General features: G+C 45.9%; 1 protein-coding gene across 3 annotated transcripts in view; it reads right to left on the bottom strand.

Moving 5' to 3' along the window:
• Window positions 1–1,417: 1,417 nt before the first annotated feature.
• golga1 (golgin A1) overlaps window positions 1,418–23,765 on the bottom strand; it is a 67,527-nt gene continuing 45,179 nt past the window's right edge. For all 3 annotated transcript variants that reach the window (XM_034091101.2, XM_034091102.2, XM_034091103.2), the window contains 9 exons: window positions 21,850–21,924; window positions 13,197–13,286; window positions 9,831–9,933; window positions 8,669–8,829; window positions 6,289–6,447; window positions 6,127–6,186; window positions 5,270–5,494; window positions 5,093–5,179; window positions 1,418–4,946 (listed from right to left, as the gene is read on the bottom strand). In XM_034091101.2, coding sequence (XP_033946992.1) covers window positions 4,881–4,946; window positions 5,093–5,179; window positions 5,270–5,494; window positions 6,127–6,186; window positions 6,289–6,447; window positions 8,669–8,829; window positions 9,831–9,933; window positions 13,197–13,286; window positions 21,850–21,924 — 1,026 coding nt within the window. In that variant the 3' untranslated portion in view covers window positions 1,418–4,880. The remainder of the gene's footprint in view (window positions 4,947–5,092; window positions 5,180–5,269; window positions 5,495–6,126; window positions 6,187–6,288; window positions 6,448–8,668; window positions 8,830–9,830; window positions 9,934–13,196; window positions 13,287–21,849; window positions 21,925–23,765) is intronic.

Here is a 23,765-nt window from a genome sequence, read left to right as displayed (position 1 = left end):
CGGAGGAAAACAATTGTGACATCAGTTATGACATCACTTACGCGACTCAGGGATTTGTAGTCTTTCTAGTTGCGTATTTTTCATAGTCTTATGTGTCAACAGTTTTACGACAAACTGTGACTTTTTTGACATGGAAATTATCTTTTAAATTGACAAACATCATATGTGTAATTCGTGGCACAATTCAAACGGGATCGAAAGATAACCTTTCTCTCTCCATTGACTTCAATACATAATTTTTTCGAAATAAGGTCCCATGGAGGTCCACCGGAAGGGGAGGGACTTCGCCTCTATAACATTTCAAAGAATTTAAAGATCAAGCAAAATGAGCTGAGGTTTAAAGTGTCATGGAAAAATGACTGAAAACGTATGTCTTTGTGATATTTAAATGTTTTAATACTAAAATATGTTTACAAACATCTAATCCTGTTGTTCACCTTATGTTGTTTCAATTGTTAATTGATGAAGAAAAAAAAAATGTAAATGATTATAGCATAGGGTTACAACTTGAAAAAGGTAAATGGGTCTGTATTCTTCATGAATATAGATAATATAAGGAAGTGTACTTAGTATCAACCAAACGGATCCACAGAAAACGTCTGTTATACATATTAGCAACAAACTAACACATTGGAATGTTTTAACACTAACAATATGTTAGATAAAACTGAACAAATGCAGTAAAACACAAGGTTCTGAGTGAAAACCTGCCAGTGGGCTTTTGTGTGTCCAGTGTTCATGTTCCTGGTGTGAGCTGTGCACCGTCCTGTTCCCCCCCACAAGGCGTGGTTTTATGATTTAAAATGTGTTATTAACAAAGGGGGGAAAGAAACCTTTGCAGTAGCAGCAGTGAAATCATAAACAGCTAAATACCATCTTTAGTGATTATACTGTTGGGTTTAAGGGTTTCAACCAGAATCAGATTAAAAAGTGCATTAGTTTTCTCCTGTGTTTCTCAAGCAGAGAGTATATTACCCAGCAGAGTTTGGGTGACTACATCAGACGTGCTACACGTCACAGAATGAAATTGCTGCAGTCAAAGATGCACTTCTGTGTGCAAATAAACCGAAATATTCAGCAGATACAACTTCATACAACACTCGGCCTAAAGTACTGTTACTGATCATCCTATGCAGACAGCACTTCAATGTAATTCTGCTTCATATTGCATGCTAAATAATAAAAACAAATGCTGTTACCTTAACACATGAAGGTAGGGCTAATTTAGAGATTCAAGGTCAGCAGCAAACATGCAGATTCCCTGGGCTCTCCACAGATGTGAAAATAAAGCTCATCATGTTGGAAGTGACATCAGCCTGAGGAAGCATTATGTTGGACAGAGTGACACTGAGGCAGAAACCAGTATGTGTTGAGATCTTAGATAAGAATGATAAGCACTGCAAACTGGTCACATCCAAACATTTACATCCACAGATTTATAAAGATTTCAATGCATACAGTATGTACATATTTCTATATATAAATAGACATGTGGAATGTATTTCATTTACATTAGCAAAGGCAGGTAAAGGTAGAGCATGTCCTCCGGTCATCATTAACATAGCATTCACTTATTTTATCACATTGTTATATTATCTAAATGGACAACTGTAGACTAAATGAGTTTTTTTTAAGCGGGAGGTGGGTTCCAAACATTTGCAGCTGACTCAGTTAATGGATCTAAATGTAACATCAAAGAAAGATTCATAGAACAGCATGTGTGTGAGGTGATTACAGAGACCATTCAGAGATGCAGTAGAGAATTGTACAGTTTGTCCGACTGTCCCAAAGTCCAAAACTGTGATTGAGTGGGTGGGCACCTTTTCCTAAGCTGTGTCTGAGTAGAGCAGACAGTCTCACACTTTGAAAATCCCTTTTGATTATTAATTGGAATTATTCAAATGTTACCCTGACCTGAGTCTCCAATGCAACATTTACGAACAATATTTATACAATCCTGCAACAAGCACAACTGCTGGATTGGTAGACCTTAACTCTGGTAAGCAATAGCATTTGAGGTCTACCAATCCAGATTAGGCGGGAGGATTTTGAGGGCTGCTGGGATGTTAACTCGTATCAATAACAGTTTGCCTGCCAGGTAGTTCTTGATAGCCCTCCAGCCCTAGCCACACGGAGACGGTAACGAAAACTAACCGAATTCGATATCAAAAAACTCTTCCGTCCACATGCAATCGGCACCAGAAACGTATCCGTCCACACGAGACCGCTCGACCCGCTGTAGTACATATGCCGGGCCTGTAAGTGGCGCTGTACTTCTGCCACAAAATACACTAAAAGCAGCGAAGAAGACTTCCCGAGCATGCATGTGCCATGGTTGCCCTTCTGTTTATTCTCCGTGGTGGATTTAGCAGCAGAGGTGGGGAGAGGCGGGACTCTGGCTCTTTTTCTCCCTCCCCGAAGCAAGCGGGTGTTCCTGCTGTAAATCTCCCCAGTAGTTCACCAGCTGATGAAAAACACCCACCTCTCCGCCTCTTCCAAGACGAGGGAACCGAGCGACAGAGTTTCCGTTATAATATTTTTTCGCCGGTCAACATGTGATAAAGTTGAAATATTCCGAAAAAAATTATAAAAGTGCCGGTCAATGGTCTTCTTTGTTATTTATTGAGCTTTAAAACAAATGACTAACGACTCTATATAGAGTGCCACAGTGATGCGTCCTAAAACCAGGAAGTAAGCTGCACATGGGTTTCTTCGACAAAATAGCAATGCAATTTCTCCATAGGGTTTTGGAAAATAGCTCGAAATAAGGTCTGTTGTTGAGACACATTCAAGAGACGGGTCACGTTTTGTTCAGTCGGATAATCTCCGCATGTCTACCCTACTTTTATCATTTTTGAATCATAAACCTATCTATCGATTAGATTTATGATTCGAATAATACACGGAGTCTCTCTTTTCCTCCCCCTCTCCTGACAGCCCGTCAGTATTTTCGTTTTCAGGAAATGATCGTATAGGGCGTAATCACGGAGCCGTTTTCCCCCCAGAGCGTTGCGTCCTCCTCAGATCTACCAACCTTGGGACCCGTTATCGTTATCTGCGTTTCCCTGTCAGCCTCGTGTGGTCGAACCGTCTATTACCTCATTCACACCAACGGTGTTTCAGGGCCGGTTTGGAGCTGGAGCTTGAAAAGCACCAGCTTTTCCTGTTCACACCGCAGCGGAGCAGCCTCTTAGCTCCGGAATCCGGTTCATTTCGAGCACCAAAAAATTGTCCGGCCAGAGCAAAAGCACCGCATACGTCACGCTTACGTCGAGGCGGGGGCAGGGGCGGGATCAACTCTTGAACAACAACAACAAGCCCGCGTTGTACCAGTTTGTACACAACGATGGAGAAACGTAACAAGCAGCAGTGGTCCACTGAAGAGACCTGCTACCTACTGGGAATCTGGTCTTCTGAAGAGGTACAGAGGAAGCTGGAGCACAATCGGCCATTGTTGTTGTTGTTGTCGATGTCAGCTGTGAGGGGTTTGCGCGCGCTTTGGCTTTATGAAGCAGGCACGCAAACGGTTACGTCATGACGCAAACGGTTACGTCATGACGCAAACGGTTACGTCATGACGCAGCACCAGTCGGACTCCGGGCGGTGTGAAAAGAGCCGGAGCTAAACCGAAGAACCGGTTCTGAACCTGAACAGCTCTAGCACGGAGCTTGAACCGGAGTTGCGTTCGTGTGAAGGAGGTATTGATGATAGAGAACTGTAGCGTCTCCGTGTGGCTAGGGCATGATGACAGTTTTGTTAACAGATTAGTAGGCGCTGTATGTACTATGCTGTTATCCTGGTATAAGACTGAAGAACCAGAACCAGTCTACCATCTTGTAAAAGTGATTCCAATGACAGTGTAAAGAATTAAGAAGCAAGTGTGCTTTTACAGAGAAATTAGAGCAAGGACGTTTCATTAAATGCCCAACTTACTTTTGAAGTGATTAAAAAAAACTGTTAATCGTAATTAATCCTCCATCACAAATTGGTAAACATGTCAGTGTTAGAACATTTGGAAAAATGTGGTGTGCCATTAAACAGATTCCCTTGTTTTTTTAAAGTTGTAAAGTAGTCTTTTAAGAGAATTGTATACCTTTTCCATCAGACCATAGATGCACACATTCCTTTCAATTCTATAATGAATATATAAAATGATGTACACTTTTCAAGCAAGGAAAATGTGTGATGACAATTTGATGAAAGAAAATCGGCAGAGGGGCCTCAATCTCTAAATGTAGATACATTTAGATCCTTTGACAGAAATGGGAACTATTTGGCAACTTGGCAGGTATTACTAAATAAACTCACTGGTACTGAAAGCAGCCTGGGTTTAACGACACACTCATTGAGAAGCCCTCTGTGCTTTATACTGAAAGAATAACCATGTGACCGTTAGCAATGGGTGCTGCACCACTCGTCCAGTAAAGAAGTCACAATGTTCTTCTGTTGGACAAACAGATGTGACTGTGTCGTGTGAATCATTGTGATCTAAGATAACAGTCGAGTCAGTCTGTCACGTCTTCTAGAACTCTCTCACGTCCCGACGTGCTAACTCACGGTGATGTTTGTCACAGAAGAGAAATCACACTTCATGTAGACACTTAAAAACCACAGTGCGAGTGATGTGTGTCAGTTTACTCTATGGAACATATGGCCACAGGTCCATCGGCCCCGACCAATGAGAAGGAAATAATGTCATTTAAAAATCAACAATTGATTAAGAACATCCTGTGCAGCCCTTCTCTGTCCCAGCGGAGCAGATGGACAGTCCTTCCCTCAGAGAGGCTGCTCAGAGTGTAAAGCTCGAGCTGCTCAGTGACGGGAGCCCGAGCAGAAAGAGGTTTCTTTCTCTCCACAGCTTCAGTTCTTGCTGCTGCTACTCAGCTCCAGTTCGTTGGAGGCCGGATGGCACCCTTCAGAGAAGGCTTTGATCCAAACCAGGACATCTAAAACATTTAACACATCAGGTTAAGTTAGGATGCAACTCCTTTGATAAATGTACTGTATATGTGGGTTCATTGCATTGAAGCGCTCTAAGTTTCATTGACCGAATCATTGCACAGGTGTTAGAAGCTGCCGACTGAAGACCAACCTTGTACTCCAGAGTCTGTTTCAACATGTCCTCTTCCTCACGAGAGAAGTTCAGCAGCACAGACACAGCGCGTATCAACTGGAATGCCTGACGGAGCAAAACACACAGATTCAGACTTGGTAACAGAACCAGGGTCAGTCAGTCAACAACCAGCTGACAGAGATGATGTTAGCCTACCTCAGCCTCTCTACATGACATAAATTTGAGTACGACGTGTTTGAGATACTCAAAGTTGATTTCTCGTGAGTCGTTGAGGTCGGAGGTGTTGGTCACCGTGGTGTTGGAGGTGGGGGGGCTGAGTGTGGATGCTGGTGGCGGCTCTGGATAAACCCTCTCTGGTTTTTCTGCCCGGCTTTCTGGAAACTTCTCCTTCCCTTCGGCTTCTGGTTCAGGCTTAAGCTTCTACAGAGCACAACAAGTAAACACTGGTCGTTCGGAGTATTCAACCCTTACACTGAAATCAACCTACTTCAACACTCCATCAGGAACAAGTAGGAAGAGGACTTTAGATGGACCGGGCCTTAGACGGGGCTCTGGCTGGGCCACTCGGAAACATTAAGAGCTGTCCAGATCGCCAATATATAAAGAACAGGGGGGACTGGCCACAGACGCAAGAGGGGACTATGAATACCTTCAGGTGATTTTTCTTTCAGTCTTTTCTAAATGATTTTCTCTCCTGTATTCATGACTAAGGTACCAGTGGAGAAGAAGCCAAAACAAAACTCAACAGATGTTCATTGTGTTTGGAGTGCTGGAGACACTACAACTCTCCTAGAAACAAACACATGGCGATGGGATTAGTAGAAACACTATCCAGAAGAAAAACGGTCAACATTTGTAATCAACCGGTTTTCATAGATGACGTTTTTTAAAGAAATAAGAAAGACTATCTTGGAAAAACCGTTTTTTAACCTGTTGTACATGCATCACTAGAATATTGTTCTCAACTGCCTCTCGGGCGTCTGTTGTCTCTTCTCAAGGCGTGTTCAGTCTGCAGACATCTTGTGAACAGGAAGATCGTCAGTGCGTCTCACCAGTTCCTTCTGCAGCGTCCTCTTCAGTTCTGCCAGTCTCTGCTGCAGCTGCTTGATGCTCTGCAACACAATGACTGTGTTACGTGTGTCTGCAGGTCTGCGTCCATTATGAGTAATTGTTCAAAGGCTGGAGGAACAGAGTGGAGTAAAAAGATAACCAACCCTGCTCTTGTCAGTGAGCTGCTGCTCCAGCTCTCTGTTGACCTTGTGGATGTGATCGAGGTCATCCACGGTCACACTGCCGTTCTGATCGTGCTCACACGCCTCGGGGCTGTGGAGCTGCTCCGTCAGCGTCTCCACCTCCACCTCCAAGAAGGAGACCTGAGCCACAGAAGCACCACACGGACCACTCCTTCAACTTCCATCCAGGCACTGACCCAGTGCTTCAAAGTAAGTACATCTATTGAAGGACTGTACTCACTGCAATATTGAAGTACTTCATTGAGTAGTAACATTTCAAATACTTTTACTCCACTTTCTTTAGAAATTAACTATTGTACTTCTCACGCTACTATATTTTGACTACATAGTTTCTAGTAGCGGTAGCACGGGAGCTACAGTGTAGTTATGGCAATGCAAATCGAAGTCTCATGCTTATTATTATGATATATTATTACGCATTAAGATGCCCAAAAGTATACAAAGTCATTTAAATAAGCTACACCTTAAAATGTAAATGAACAACACATTCATTATTATAATTCCACAATACAATACATTTGGCATAATGAGTATTTTCAGTTTTAGTGTTTCAAATATAATGTGATGCTAATACTTTTGAACGTCTACCGAATGCATGCATACTTTCAGAAGGTACGGGTACCCTGATGGTGGCCGTTCAGAGAGAGTGTAATACATGTATTTACAGGTATGAAAAACTAAAATGGGGAATTAACATTATTTTTAATGTCAAACTTATCGCTTAATGGATAGTTTGGATGTTTTGTGTGCCGACCGCCATCTTCTGAGGTCATACACTGACATGGATGAGCAGCTCATACAAGCACACTTCACAGCACCCAAACTATCCGTTAAAACTTGAGCTTCTAATATTTATACTAGTCTTCATGAATGTATTTTTCGCGTTAGAAATGACAGGATGTGCCATACAAGAGTATGAATGCATGTGTGTGACCCTGTGTGTGACCCTGTGTGTGAGACCCTGTGTGTGACCCTGTGTGTGAGACCCTGTGTGTGACCCTGTGTGTGAGACCCTGTGTGTGACCCTGTGTGTGAGACCCTGTGTGAGACCCTGTGTGTGAGACCCTGTATGTGAGACCCTGTGTGTGAGACCCTGTGTGTGAGACCCTGTGTGTGACCCTGTGTGTGAGACCCTGTGTGTGACCCTGTGTGTGAGACCCTGTGTGTGAGACCCTGTGTGTGACCCTGTGTGTGAGACCATGTGTGTGACCCTGTGTGTGAGACCCTGTGTGTGACCCTGTGTGTGAGACCATGTGTGTGACCCTGTGTGTGAGACCCTGTGTGTGACCCTGTGTGTGAGACCATGTGTGTGACCCTGTGTGTGAGACCCTGTGTGTGACCCTGTGTGTGAGACCCTGTGTGTGACCCTGTGTGTGAGACCCTGTGTGTGACCCTGTGTGTGAGACCCTGTGTGTGAGACCCTGTGTGTGACCCTGTGTGTGAGACCCTGTGTGTGAGACCCTGTGTGAGACCCTGTGTGTGAGACCCTGTGTGTGAGACCCTGTGTGTGAGACCCTGTGTGTGACCCTGTGTGTGAGACCATGTGTGTGACCCTGTGTGTGAGACCCTGTGTGTGAGACCCTGTGTGTGACCCTGTGTGTGAGACCCTGTGTGTGAGACCCTGTGTGAGACCCTGTGTGAGACCCTGTGTGTGAGACCCTGTGTGTGAGACCCTGTGTGTGAGACCCTGTGTGTGAGACCCTGTGTGTGAGACCCTGTGTGTGAGACCCTGTGTGAGAGACCCTGTGTGTGAGACCCTGTGTGTGAGACCCTGTGTGTGAGACCATGTGTGTGAGACCCTGTGTGTGAGACCCTGTGTGTGACCCTGTGTGTGAGACCCTGTGTGTGAGACCCTGTGTGTGAGACCCTGTGTGTGAGACCCTGTGTGTGAGACCCTGTGTGTGACCCTGTGTGTGAGACCCTGTGTGTGAGAGACTGTGTGTGAGACCCTGTGTGTGAGACCCTGTGTGTGAGACCCTGTGTGTGAGACCCTGTGTGTGAGACCCTGTGTGTGAGACCCTGTGTGTGACCCTGTGTGTGAGACCATGTGTGTGACCCTGTGTGTGAGACCCTGTGTGTGAGACCCTGTGTGTGACCCTGTGTGTGAGACCCTGTGTGTGAGACCCTGTGTGAGACCCTGTGTGTGAGACCCTGTGTGTGACCCTGTGTGTGAGACCCTGTGTGTGACCCTGTGTGTGAGACCCTGTGTGTGACCCTGTGTGTGACCCTGTGTGTGAGACCCTGTGTGTGAGACCCTGTGTGTGAGACCCTGTGTGTGAGACCCTGTGTGTGAGACCCTGTGTGTGAGACCCTGTGTGTGACCCTGTGTGTAGGTGCTGACCCGAGCTTGGCAGGCATGGAGCTGCTGAGTCTGGCTGAGCAGCCCCCCCCTCAGGCTGCTGAGCTGGGAGTCTTTGTCCAGCTCCACCTGCGCCAACTGGACTCGCTGCTGCTCCACCTGCGCCTGCAGCTGCTCCAGGGAGGCCTGCCGGCACTGCACTTCTGCAACACACACACACACACACACACACACACACACACACACACACACACACACACACACACACACACACACACACACACACACACACACACACACACACACACACACACACACACACACACACACACACACACACACACACACACACACACACACACACACACACACACACACACACACACACACACACACACACACACACACACACACACACACACACACACACACACACACACACACACACCATCACTTATGAAAAATGTATGTTTTATTAAAAGAACCATTTAAAATCCAAGACTTTACATATAACACTTGTATACTGACAACACCTGCAGAGTGACTAGCAGCCTAAAGAAAACTTACTGTTTTAACAATCTTTTAATTGTCTTGTGAAGTCCACTTCTAAGATGATTTGGCTACTCAAGCCTGTAACACTGCTCTTAGATCAAAGATGCTTCTAAGTATTCACAGCTCCAATAGTGTTTTTCAGTCTTGGAAGGTTGGAAAAGAAACGGCGTTGAGACCATCATGTCACGTTAATTCTCTCTCAGGAAATCCATGCGTTTTATTTCATGTCGAGTAAAAGGCATATTACTGTGAAATCAGATGACTACTTTCTGTGACTGAAGCCACACAGACAACAGTGATGGAGGCAGCCTTGGACAAGCGTCCCCTGTTGTCTGTGATGTTAGAAAATATATAGATTTTCTTCTTTTCAATGGACTCAAGACAACAAGACAACCTTTTCAGTTCCCCGTTGAAACATATAGATTGTGTAGCTGTCCCACAGCAGGAGAAGGCCGTGAAAATACTGTACAAGTACCTCATACAACAGAACTGCAAAACAATCCCAATTAACCCTTTAACCTGACTATGGAAGCACAGGACCTTCAGGTGGACATTTTTTTAAAGGATGTGAAGAGTGAGAGCTAGTGTGTGTGTGTGTGTGTGTGTGTGTGTGTGTGTGTGTGTGTGTGTGTGTGTGTGTGTGCGTATGTACCACTCTGAAGCGTTTCGATGTCTTCTTCTTTCAGTGATAGCTTCTTATTGACAGTGGACACCTTCTGCAGTGAGCTTTGCAGGGATGCAGTCAGCTCTCCAACCTGACACCAAGCAAAGGAAACACTTTGTATTACACTGCACAGCTGTTACACTCACACACAGGATGACAAGCCGCTGTGTATTTCTTTTACATTGTCTTACACTAATAATAATAATGCATTTCATTTTTTTTATTAGAGCGCTTTTACAGGTGCTTTACAAGTACACATTACACATATTAGACATGTAAGAGCCATTACTGTGGACATTACTGTGGACATTACCCACAGGAGCAAATGCGGGTAAAGTGTCTTGACCAAGAACACAACGGCCTGACGCTATGGCGGCCGAGGCGGCTTTCGAATTGGAGTTCACAGCATTCCACTATAGTTCTTGGAATCTTTATTCTTCCCCTTATTAGTGCGAATGCTGTTTACAGCATTCCACTATAGTACTTCAATTTCTCTATTCCCCTTATTTCAGCCAATACTTTGTCTCTTCATAACTTCAGCCTACTTAGAGCTACAGAAACCATTCAAATATTAAACTATTCAGCCTTTTCAGCAATCGATGGGAAACTTTCAACTTTTTAAAAATATTTCATACTTTTTGAAATATTCAGCTTTTTAAACTCTTTTTTTTAACATGGAAGTCAATGGGACGACTCTTCAAATCCTCTTTTCCTACACCTTGCGCCAAATGCTTCACCTTCCACATACTTTCAGCTTGAGACTTCATTCCAACTTTAAAATGATCACAAGACCTTCAGCTATAAAACTTGGTATTCGTTTAAGTTTTGGTACAATTTCAGGAATTTTTCGATTTTATAATGGTTGTCTATGGGAGGGACTCTTCAGGGCTAGAGTGCGTGACATCATCCCTTAGAGTGTAGAGAGTCTTAAAAATCTTCGGAAAAAATATTTTAAAACTGCTCTCAGAGCCAAAATATACACTCAATACAAATAATTTCAAAAGATTTCAGGAACATAATTAGTCTGGCCTGCTCAATTGCCTTCATCATATCAAACGGACACACCGTTCTGGCCCAATAGTGATCTGAGTGACAAAAAGTCCACCTAGCTTCCAATAGACTCCCATGTTAAATTTGACCGGAACTTTCTTCAGAACAGAGAGAAGTCCACTTTAGACAAACTGCTCCCATCTTCACATTTTACACACAAAACCCAAACAAACAACATATATCAGTTCATTGGGGTTCCCTGATGCTCACTTTCTGGTCATTTTTTGATAGGCGCGATAGTTTTTGAACAGGTGGCAAAATAGTCAGATATAATCCTCAATGCATTCTTAATGTGACTCAGTGCTGCAGTTGGTTGTCATGGTGTTGCTGCGCAGATTGGAGCCACACACGTGAGTGACATCATCAGAGCAGACACCATGGAAACCTCTGATCTCTGGGTTTACACGGTTTACACACACAGGTGTTTGAAAACATTCAATCACTACTACTTACACTTACTATCTTTATGTAACTCCTTCAGCCTCATTTCAGCTGCAGGAACCATTCAGATATCAAACTATTCAGCCTTTTCAGCACATGATGGGAAACTTTCAACTTTTTCAAAATATGTTATACTTTTTAAAGGAAGTTATTGCAATGCATTTGAGCTGTAACAATTCACACACACACACACACACACACACACACACACACACACACACACACACACACACACACACACACACACACACACACACACACACACACACACACACACACACACACACACACACACACACACACACACACACACACACACACACACACACACACACACACACACACACACACACACACACACACACACACACACACACACACACACACACACACACACACACACACACACACACACACACACACACACGAATGATCAAGAGAAGAGAGAGAGGGCGATCAAGAGAAGAGAGAGAAGAGAGAGAGAAGAGAGAGAAGAGAGAGAGAGGACGATCAAGAGAAGAGAGAGAGGGCAATCAAGAGAAGAGAGAGAGGGCGATCAGGAGAAGAGAGAGAGGGCGATCAAGAGAAGAGAGAGAGTAATGTAACCTCCTAATGTAATGTATAACTCCTATGAAAATGTTCAAAAAGGGCTCAAACTTCACATGTGTGCCAACAGTCTATGGGGGTTATTCCCTATCTTTATTCAAGAGTGTGGTATTTAAATTTGAGAGCATACTTTATGTATTTATTTCCCTCAAACCCCTGTCCTCGCTGCTTGCACTTAGATTTGCTCTGCTTCTGCTCAAACTGTACGCTTGCACTCAGATATATTGCTGTTTACACATTTGTTCTGCTCTCAGATTTATTCTGTGCGCGCTCGAAACTTTTGTGCAACAATCCTGTCAAAATCCCTCAACCAATAGGAGGCCAGGTGTCCTTGCGGGCGCGTCGCTTTATTTATTACAGCGTCCCGTAAGGGCGGTTACTCTTTGGTTTCTGTAAGCAGCAATATATCTGAGTGCAAGCGTACAGTTTGAGCAGAAGCAGAGCAAATCTAAGTGCAAGCAGCACTATTTGAGTGCGAGGACAGGGTTTAAGGGAAAGAAATCAATAAAGTATGCTCTCTTGAATAAAGATAGGGAATAACCCCCATAACAGTCCAGCCGTGAAGACACCTACGGGACAGTTTTGAGATTTCTTCAAATGCTGTTGCCATGGCAACACAATGCTCACCATGAAACACGGTTTTCTCATAACTTCAGTGAAAATGCTCGAAATGGCCCAAAACTTCACAGGTTTGGTAACGATGCAGCCATCAACACATCTAAGCGTATTATGGGGTGTCATCAAATGCCGTTGCCATGGCGACAGATAATTCACCATCAAGTTAGTTCAAAAGTTTGCAGTTCAAATATTCTGCTGCTTTCCCAAGCCTTTTTACTTTCTTTTCTCATCTTAATACAAATTCATTCACTACTACTTACATCTGATATTTAACTCCTTCAGCCTATTTTCAGCTGCAGAAACCATTCAACTATTACATTATTCAGCTATTTCAGGACATCAAGGCTATACATGTTGTTGTTTATACCTTTTTTTTTAAACCTTTTCTTTTAAATATTAAGCTTTTTCTGCATTTTTGTAGCTAAAAGCAGCTACCATTCAGCTAACAGCTTTTTCTGCATTCTCAGCTAAATTCAGCCATAAATGTTCACAGTTTACAGCATTCGCACGCATTTTCTGCAGGAAATGCATTTTCTAGTGATCAAATAAGATTCAGTCAACTAAACAGGGCGACTGCCACATGTCGGATGTTGCTTGTCAGGCTTTGTGAATGTTCCGTGACGTGTGTTGCCTACAGACCTGTGTTTGCAGCTCCTCCTTCTGTCTTCTGCTTTCTTCTAGAGCTTTTGCGATTTCTGTGAACACCATCTGCCGACTGTTCAGCTCCGCCTGAGGGGCAGAGGCAAGATGTGAGGACTACTGTACAAACACAATCTGATCTCCTTTATGAAAACAATCTTTACAACTATACATTTGTAGTGGATCTGACAATTCTGGTGAATGTCACCAAGTACTATGGCTGCACAATTTGGATAAAATAACTTATTGTGACTTTTTGACTGATATTACCATCGGGATATGCTTCACAATATTGAAGGGATTGATCATTTTTTAAATCAAAATTATCATTGGAAAATATGTTAAATAATTATGGCATGAGTTCCAGGAGGATCTGGACAAAGCAAATATGTTTTGTTAATTGTAGAATACAAATTGTAGGCTGGTATAACTCTGCAGCTCCACATTTCTTCATTACATTTTTTTTTATTTAAACACAAATGTAGCCAAATGTTGTGCTTCCTGCAATATGAGTATTGCACTAGTCCATATTGTGATTTTGATAGAAAATGCATTGATTGCATAGCCGTATTAAGTACTAAATAAATAGCTTTTGAGTATGTAATAGGGCTGTCAGCAAAGTTGTATGACATTATGGGAAGACAGTACAAAATATGTAGGTTTATGTGTTTACATACTTTTTAATTACATTTGTAATAGTTGTTATATCACTCACAGGCTCCACCCTCGACTGGACTCTATGTGTACTACCCTCTATGCAAGCATTCACCTACTGAGACTTCTATAGACGTACCCGGCCCCGGGGCGGGCCAACCTGAATGCACGCGCATCTCACCGTATATAAGGAGGCCTTGCCTCCTGCCCATCATCCCTTTCTCTTCAGCGAGCGGGCAACATCTGAAGCAGAGATAAGACATTTGAAAGAAGAAGAAAGAGTTATCTTACCTCCAGGGAATCGCCACTGCTATAGACCCGGGCCTGTTCTTCGTGCCCTAGCCGAAATAGAGGGCGCTGATCCCCACCACCCAGGATATGGCCGAGGCGGTGCCATTCACGTTCGCCATTCCTTCCGGGTCTGGCGTCCATGGAAGTCCACCGCCCAGGGCTGTACTCTCCCTAGCTGATGATCATGGCGGCGGGTGTGTGGGCTACTCACTTATTGCTAGAGATGCCCCCGCCTCACCAGGTCAGAGCGATTATAGGGCCGCAAGGCCGAATAAGTAGCTTGGTCCACGGGCCTTGCCTCAGGCCCGGTTCCCCCGGGGACCGGTGCCTTCACATGATATAGGGTCGACCCTACTTCATCACAGGCCGCCGCCGCGCTGCCCGCCGTGTGATGTCCCTGGGATATCACGCCGCGTGGCACTTTCCAAAGAGGATCGTGTTGATCTCCTGGGAGCCCCCGTGTTTACGGAAGGGCTCTTTGGAACGATCTCCTTGCTCACAGGATGAGGATTAGTCGCAGCGTGGCTGCTTCTTGCCCATCCCCAGCGGGAGAAACAGTGTCCTACACTCCCCGCCCCTGCTGTAAACCCCAGTATAGGGAGCCAGCAGGTGGGCGTGTGCACGTGAGTGGAATAAACCGAGTGCTGTCAAAGCACTGTGCGGGTTCAAGAGACGCTATTGCCGGCGTGCTGTTGTCAGAAAACACACCTTGCCTGGTATAATAGCTCCGATTAATGCATTTCACCGTTGAATGGGAAATACAGCATTAATACGTGGGCGCGCGGCCCTCGTGAGAGTGGCCGCGGTGTGCGTTCAGGGACCTCCGCAGGAGAACGGTGGTTTACGTTTGTAAACTCTAGTTCTAGAGTGATGTGTGTGTGGGGAAAATGCATTCAGTAAAAACGATTGCATTTATCCCAGAGTAAGAGTCATCTCTCTCCACAATTCCACTTTTCCCCATAATGTCCGTTTCAAAGAGACGGCATTGTGACGGCGCGTGCGGCCCCCCTCCCCCGAGGGCGGGCCGCGGTGTGTTCAGAGACCTCAGTAGAGACAAGAGTCACCGCAGCTCGCACTCCTCCCCCACAGGCTTTCCTGCATACGAGGGACGACGACGGTGAGACTGTTTTTTTTTTTTTTTTTTGTAAATCGATCGAGAGGAGTGTTCATATTCTTTCACACACAGTGACGTCACGAGCTATCCACAATGCAACGCGCGCCATATATAAATACGCCATTTTCCTGGAGGTGCTAATATCCTGGAGGTGCAAATATAAACAGCTAGCTAAAGTAGCCAGGCAGAGCGCACTAGGTTTTTTTTCTGAATTAACGACCGAAGAAATCGCTGCATGTCTTCGGATTACATCTCTGGACTGGAGGGGTGTGCTCTAGGTCGTTACCAGCGTGAACTAGAGCTGTGTGGGTTGTCCGATTGCCCTTACTGCCTGCAGATGTATGGAAAAACGACCCTCGAAAGTGGCCTTCGTCGATTTTGGCAGCATCTACGTCTATCTTCTGGAAACACCAGGCGAATACCCCACTTGTCACAATAATATTATCATGCCATTGCATATATGTGGTATTTTAGAGTTGACTATATTGATTAAGGCAATAGACTATGATATTCTGCTTGCACCTCGCGTGAAATGGCGGATACCGGAAGTACGGTGTCGCACTCGGCCCGATACCCGTATGTGTGTGTGAAAGAATAACGTATTTTGGCATGTAGAACATAAATCTGAAGATATTTTTCAATTCTGATAATCCTAACCTACATCAATTTGCAGTTGAATATTATCTATTTTTCGATTATTTGCTATTCTTCTGGAAAAAAGAGACTAAGTTGGGGGTCTTTTATTTTGAAGTCAGTCTGAAGTGAAACTTACAGGAAATGAAACTTACTTGTGTATCAGTGTTTTCAGTATGAACTACTTGAAATGGCTCAAGTCAACACAAGGGCAACATCGACTTCTCATTTGAGTAATCTTGTTGGCACTGGGCGAGAGCTGTTGGTGTCTGAACTGCCAACTGTGAGGGATATCCTGAGGTATGGCAGCTACTTGAGGGATCAAAGTAAAGATGATAGGAGGAACTACCCAGTGGACCAGCTGGTGGGTGATATCTTCCCTGGTCTGATTGGTCAGTGGAGCAAAGCGAATGCTCTTTTCAAGCCACCTGTTACAAATGAAAAGGTGACCATCATGTTCAAGCTCAAGGAGGTCTGGAATCAGGCAGTGAAGAAGTGTTCCCTTGGGAAGGGCACACTTGATGCCAGAGAGAGGTTCAGTGTCAAGTTAGACACATTATTTGATATTTTGACTTGCAAGTGTCGGATTACCAGTTGTGAGAGGGGAGGCTGTGATGGCTGTGTGATCCAAGCCCACTTTAACTGTTCCTGCAGCAGAGAGAAAAGGATTCCTTTAAAAGATCTTGCATACATCAAGGGACAGAAAGAGAAGGTTGGAAGTAAAGGACCCCACCAAATGGGGGCCCCTGATCTGCAGGAGCACAAGAGACAGGTAAGGACATTGGAAAGGCAGGGGATGGAAAACATGGCTGAGGAAAGGAGAAGGAGCAAGGAGGGAAATGTTGCAGCAGCAGACAAGGCAGCCAGGAAGGATGTGAAGAGGTGTTTGGCAGATGGTGATGAGGATCTGGAGAGTGGTGCTGAAGACGACTTTGTCCCTGAAGTGGAGCTCTTCCCTGAAACTGAGCCTGAGCCTGCAGCTTCAACAAAAGGACAGAACAACTATAATGATATTCCAAATATTGCGCTTGCCAGTGTACGGTATGGCATCGGGCTGAGACCGACTGCAGCTCTGATTGGTGCAGGAATCATCACAGAAGACAACACACGTCAAGTGATTGATAAGAACAAGGTCAAGAGAGCACAGCACAGCAGTGAGCCTGGCAGCAACTATCTGTTCCACTTTACCCCAGAGAAAGCCACTAAAGAGGACTCACATGCTGAGCAGAATGCTAAGGTCCTGTTTGCCTGGCTGAAACAAAGGGGTTTTGATAAGACCTTATCGGCCATTAGAAGAGACTCAACTAATGTCAACACTGGGGTAAACGCTGGAGCTGCACCTGGGGAGAAAGCTGGTGTGGTTGGTGTGCAACCTGCACACTGGTGAACTTCCCCTGCGCCATCTCATTGTTGGCCTTGATGGCCCTACTCTGTCAGACAACAAATCATCTGGGCCGATTGGAAAGCTCTTTGATTCCGTTACAGACTTGGATATCAATCCTAACTTCGCCCGGATCTTTGTTGGCCCTCCACTGATCAAGCTGCCTGACAAGGTCATTCAAGATCTCTCAACTGATCAACACTATGGCTATACAATTGTCTGTGCAGTCAGGGATGGAGTGCTTCCTGCGAGGCTGGCTCTGTTGGAGATTGGCCCAGTAAACCACAGCCACTGGCTCACCACAGCAAACAGACTTCTCAGGCTCTGGGTGTCAAAGCACGGACTTAAAGGAGTACATCCTGTTTCAGCTGGACTGCCTCAAGGCCCAGAGGAAGGAGGTGCTGGACCTTGTGATGCCAACTGTGAGAAGATCTGCTTGGTATGCCCACAGTGAAGCCATCCTCCAAACACTGCTGTGCTCTGAGGATCAGAAGGAAATAATTGAGGGGGTGCAGAGAATCCTGGCCATTAGGGGAGAGGGGGACCCAGACACTCAGCTGGGGGACTCCTCTGTCAGGACCAGAAGGACACCTGACATCAATTGTGATGCTTCCAGCATTGGGGACTTGATCAGCTGGTCAGAAGGTGTGTCAGAGCCACCTCTCACCTGCTTGCTAAGCACCTCAGAGGTGAGTACTTCTCACAGGAAAAGAGGGATGGAGGATCAGAGCTCAACTCAGAAGACCAGCAGGAGACTGATGTCCAAGAATGAGTCAAAGCAGGATTTGTGCCACCTGAAGTCAGTTCAAGAAGTCAGAAGATGTATCTTTGTAATATTATCCAGTTATATATATGCAGTTCACCTGTTATTAAATATGTAAAAATGATTTGGCTTTGTCAATATAAATGATTATATATTTTACCATCTTATATAGAGGTTCGAAAGGGTAAACTTGCCAAATTAGAAATACAAAACGATGTAGGTTAGAGTTATCTTATCCCAAAAATAAGCTCATATTTGAATTCCCCATAAAAAAAACCACAACATATAGACACCCCTCATGTTAGGATTTCCTCCAGATTCATGTTGGCACCTGAGTATGACCCGCCCTACCGCGGCGCCCTCCACCTCTTCGGCCCACCCCGTGGAACCGGCACTCACGGGGATGGGCTGCCCGTCTTTACGGATCTGACTGGCGGGGGGAGAAAATCCCTCCCAGGGACGAGGGGGCGAATCCCGCCTCCTCCCTGTATAATGCACAGATCACTATGTTTTCTAATAAGAATGAGGTTGATCTGTATCCAAATCTAAGTGTCTTTTGTTTCCACAAAGGCTACACTTACACACAATGTTAACCATACAAATTCCCCATTAGCTGCCCCAGCTGTAGCTCCTGTAGAGGAGGCGGCTAGTGGGCATGCGCAGATGAGAGGGATGAACTGCAGGGAGTGCCATCTAAAAGGAGAGCGCTATGCCGGTACAGGGACATTATGGCCGGCGTATTGCTGTCAGAGAACACACTACGCCTAGAGCAAGACTCCAATGCAGTTTACCCGTAGTGGTAAAGGGCAAGGCTGCATTATGGCGGAGCCCGCACTCACACAAGGGCGCGTGGCGGTGCGTTCAGGGACATTAGTAAAACACACTACGCCTATAAAGACTCCGATTAATGCTGTTTACCGTAGTGGTGAGAACAGCATTATGGTGGAGCGCGCACTCACACAAGAGCGCGCAGCGGTGCGTTCAGGGTCCTCAGTAAATAATCGGCCCTTTCTGTGTCGACCCTCCATGGGCAAATCTTCCCTTCGCGGGGAGTTTTGCGACGGAACGGGTCACCAGAGAGTATCACAGCTTCATAGCTGCGGCCCCACGGCTGAGGGCCTCCATTAACACAATGTTCTGGGGAATGGAAACTCATCTGTGTGCTAACAAGAGCCGCTTTCACACCGCAGGACTTGCGGTACTTTAGTGCCGGCACTAAAGTACCACGGCACTAAATCCGCCAGGGGGCTAGTGCCAATCGCATTCACACCGCAGTACTTTCCCTGAGGCACGATTACGCTGACGTCACTTCGTCTTCTTCTTCTCTGGGTTTACTGGCAGGCCGCAAAACCACTTCACGGCGAGTACAACAAAAAAACGAGAGAAGAAGAACTACACGGGGGGAGGGGGTATAAAGCCCTCGTTTTGTGTCTCAATGAGATCTACACCTGTATAAATAAATGCTAAATATAAAAATAAAAATGTTAACTATGAAACAGTTACTGGGGCTTGTGCAGCCAGGCGATTGGTTCACCACCATCGACCTGAAAGACGCGTACTTTCATGTAGAAATTGCTCCAGAGCACAGAAAGTATCTGCGTTTTGCCTTCCAGGGGATAGCCTACGGGTAAAACGGGCTGCCGTTCGGCTATTCCCTATCCCCACGCACATTCAGCATCCATGTGTGGCCACAGCGCTTTAACCGCTGTGTATTCACGGCATGAGTTTTCTTTTACTAGACGACCTCATAGTCATGGCTGGGTCCCGGGAACAGGCACTGTTTTGCACAGCACAATTGATCACACACCTAATCAAATTAGGCTTTACGATCAATTGAACAAAGAGCACCCCCATACCTCACCAACAGGCGTTGTAGTTGGGAGTGGTGCTCGATGCAGGCGTGCTACGCGCCACCCTGTCAGACAGCAGACGTGCGTCCCTTCTTCAGGGGGTACGCAGACTGCGACAGGGGGCGACAGTGACAGCTTTAACTGTCATGCAGACTCTGGGTCTCATGGCGGCTGCTCACATGATGGTCCCGCTGGGGTTACTACATATGCGCCGCCTGCAGAGGTGGTTCTCCAGCCTGCGCTTGGATCCCAAGAGGCGGCTGGTGACCATCCCCCCCTCAGTGGAGGGCAACCTCCGGTTTTGGGGGTCCCCGGATCACCTCCGGAGGGGGTCTCCACTGGGACGGATGACCTCCTACATCACAGTGTTCACGGATGCATCCAGAACAGGATGGGGAGGGACCTGCCTGAAGAGGGTTATAGGTGGGCGCTGGGCTCTAACAGAGTCTCGACACAGCAACCTCCTAGAGCTACGGGCGGTAGTTTTGGTCCTCCAGCATTTCAGGCCCCTAATTCAGGGGGAACATGTAATGGTCAGGAGCGACAACAGCACCACAGTGGCTTACATCAACAGGCAGGGCGGAGTCCGCTCCGCCGCCTTGTTGACCACAGCGGAGAGGCTGTGGTTATGGGCTTCAGAGGTGGTGTTATCTCTGAGAGCCCTCCATATTCCGGGACTGGAGAACAGAGGGGCCGACCTCATGTCGAGGGGCGGCCCCCTGCCAGGCGAGTGGGGGCTTCACCCGGAGGTGGTGAAGCAGATCTGGCAACACAGGATTTGTAGGGGAGGGGGGGACCCTCTGAGGGTCCCGGGAATGGCAAGGGGCGCGCTGGCCCGTTACAGGGCGGAGGGGCTGCCCCCCCACATTTTTAGTCCTCTCACACTCTGCACGGGGTCAGTGCCTGAGTGTGAGGCATGGGCGCTGGCGCTCTCCCCGTTATCCTTAGGGATTCAGGGAGGCAGGTGCGTAGTAAACCCATACGGGGCCGAGGGGGCTCTCTCCATCCGTCTATGGGCGGGGGGGTTTTGTGAGTGCGCTTTCTGCGAGGTAAGCGCAGCTGAGTGTGCTCTGTCAGCCGCAGCCCAGACGTCTCCACGGTCACAACCGGGTTAAAGGAGAATGTGGGGTAGCAGCTGCTGACCAGAAAAGCCGGTCAGGGGCAGTAGGGTGGAATGAGGTTGGACGACAGTGCGTACATGCATCGGGGCTCCATCCACTGTACCCATAGAGTCCAGTAGAGGGCGGAGCCTGTGAGTGATATAACGTTGGGTTACATATTGTAACCCTTGTATATTAGCACAGGCGGAGCCCTCTACTCAGGGCACTGTCTGTCCTATTCCGCTCGCTGAAGAGAGGTGTAGGATGATGGGCAGGAGGCGAGGCCACCTTATATACGGTGAGATGCGCACGCATTCAGGTAGGCCCGCCCGGGGCCGGCTACGCCTATAGAAGTCTCAGTAGGTGAATGCTTGCATAGAGGGTAGTACTCAGGGTCCAGTAGAGGGCTCCTCCTGTGCTAATATAACAAAGGGTTACAATACGTAACCCAATGTTTTTCCCCATTTCATGTTTCTATTTAAAAAACAGTGGGTTAAATGACTGTCTACTGATTATTTACAAGCAATACACACCAACAAACAACAGTTTGCAGGTCTGGCTTGGTGGGCTTTCATATTCCCTTGCTCCTGAGAAACGTACCTTTGTGCTTAAGGGTAAATATTCTACCTTTGAAAGGATTTGGAGAAGCTTTTTATCATTTCTCGAAGGGAGAACCCCACACCAACCTTTCTATAAATGTGTGATTTCATGTGTCATGCAAATGCCTATTTTCTTTTATTATTTGTTTATTTGATTTAAAATGTTCCTTTGAAACATGTAAGGGACTCGTTGAGGTACATTGTAGAATAACACTTTGTAGGAAGATGAATAATGGATCAGAGCTTTGTGTATTGTATTGGATCTTACCCTGCACTGTTCCAGCTCCTCAGTCCGCTGGCTCAGGCTGTAAGTGGCCTCGTCCCTCTGACTGTCCAGGTCAGCCTAACACAGGAACAGGGAAACGATCAGTCATCACAGAGCAAACAGTGTTTTTGCTATATATATATATATATATATATATATATATATATATATATATATATTAGGGCTGTCAAACGATTAAAATTTGTAATCAGATTAATCACAGCTTAAAAATTAATTAATCATGATTAATCACCATTCGAACTATGTCCAAAATATGCCATTTATTTATGTATATTGTTGGGAATGGAAAGATAAATGAAAGAAGGCGGATATATCCATTTAACACAGTATCTATGTTTAGTGGAGCCGTTAGCACACACTCAGAGCTCACAGCTCCTCATATCTGTTCAGAAACTGGACAAAAGTTAAACATGTACAAACCACAGACTGTCTGTGTCATGGTGAATACAGTTGCTGCTTTATTTATGTCTGTATGATGTTGTTGTGTGGACGGAGCAGCTACAGGTTAGTTTAGCCTGATGAATCCGATTCAGAAAACACGCATTTTAAAAGCTTTTCGCCTGCCATCTTGTCTGCAGACTTGTCAAAGCGTTAATTCATGGTTTTTACTAACTGCTATCAGTATGTAGTTACTTCGGCATCACTTTGAAACGTGTATTACAATTAAATCACGGTCAAATATGTTCATTTTGTTGTAGGATTTACATGGAGATACGCCCCGTCCCCTCTCCAGCGCCTCTTGTTTGAATGACAGCATTGACAGGAGCAAACACAGCTGACAGCCGCGGTGAAACTCGAGCGATTAGAGCGATGCGAATATTGGGTGGTCTACCATAGTATTTACATGGCGATAAGCCCCTTAAAAACCATGAGTTAATAAAGCATTAATTCTGTATTGACTCCTGTCATTCAAACAAGACGCTGGAGAGGGGGCGGGGCGTATCTCCATGTAAATCCTATCGGAATCGGATCCATCAGGCTGAGCTAACCTGTAGCTGCTCCGTCCACGCTCACAACAACGTCATACAGACATAAATAAAGCAGCGACTGTATTCACCATGACACAGGCAGTCTGTGGTTTGTACATGTTTAACTTTTGTCCAGTTTCTGTACAGCTATGAGGAGCTGTGAGCTCTGAGTGTGTGCTAACAGCTGAGCTAACGGCTGATGTGTTGGGCTAATCACAAGCGTCATTTCTTGACTGGCAGCAAAACAACCAATCACAGCAGTGCTTCTCTGGCTGGCTCTGTCCAATCACAAACAAGAAGTGTTCTCCCTAAAGGAATACCCTTTCCGTCCAATGTGAAATGCTGTAGTGTTTTCTGAAATGCTGTTGTGTTTTCTGTAATGCTGTGGTGTCTTGCACTTCAGGGCCACCGTAGTGATCAGCTGTTTTAGCGCAGTTCTCCAGTGAAGGGGGGAGTCTCCCTCCGCAGCCGGTTGGCGTAGTTTTGGCACAGTTCCGTTGTACAGACCGACGTCAACAGCAGCCCTGTCTGTGCACACGGAGACCGACTCTGTCGTCCGGTGATCGAACCGCCTTCTGGAAAAGCTTCACAAGTACGTCGGTACGCAAATGCGCTTTGTGACACAAGTGACGGTACGCATTTCAGATTACGCACATAACCTGCGTACCAGTTATGTGCACCCCTGTACCGGAGCCATATTATTACTATTATATGGCTCTGCCCTGTACTACAGCAAGAGTATTCTCCGTCGGGACTTCCTGCAACAACACCACGCCGTTATCAAAGATGTTCTATTGAGAAGACGATCACTACGTGACAAAAGCCGTGGCTACTGAAATCAATCTTACTAACTGCTGTCTGTGCAATTTACTCCGCGCGAGTTGGCAGACTTTATTTTGCTTACTTTAACATAATGTTTCATGGTGGGGC

Source organism: Pseudochaenichthys georgianus, chromosome 9, assembly GCF_902827115.2.
Source record: "Pseudochaenichthys georgianus chromosome 9, fPseGeo1.2, whole genome shotgun sequence".
Classification (NCBI taxonomy): domain Eukaryota; kingdom Metazoa; phylum Chordata; class Actinopteri; order Perciformes; family Channichthyidae; genus Pseudochaenichthys; species Pseudochaenichthys georgianus.
This window is presented reverse-complemented; position numbering and strand designations above follow the sequence as displayed.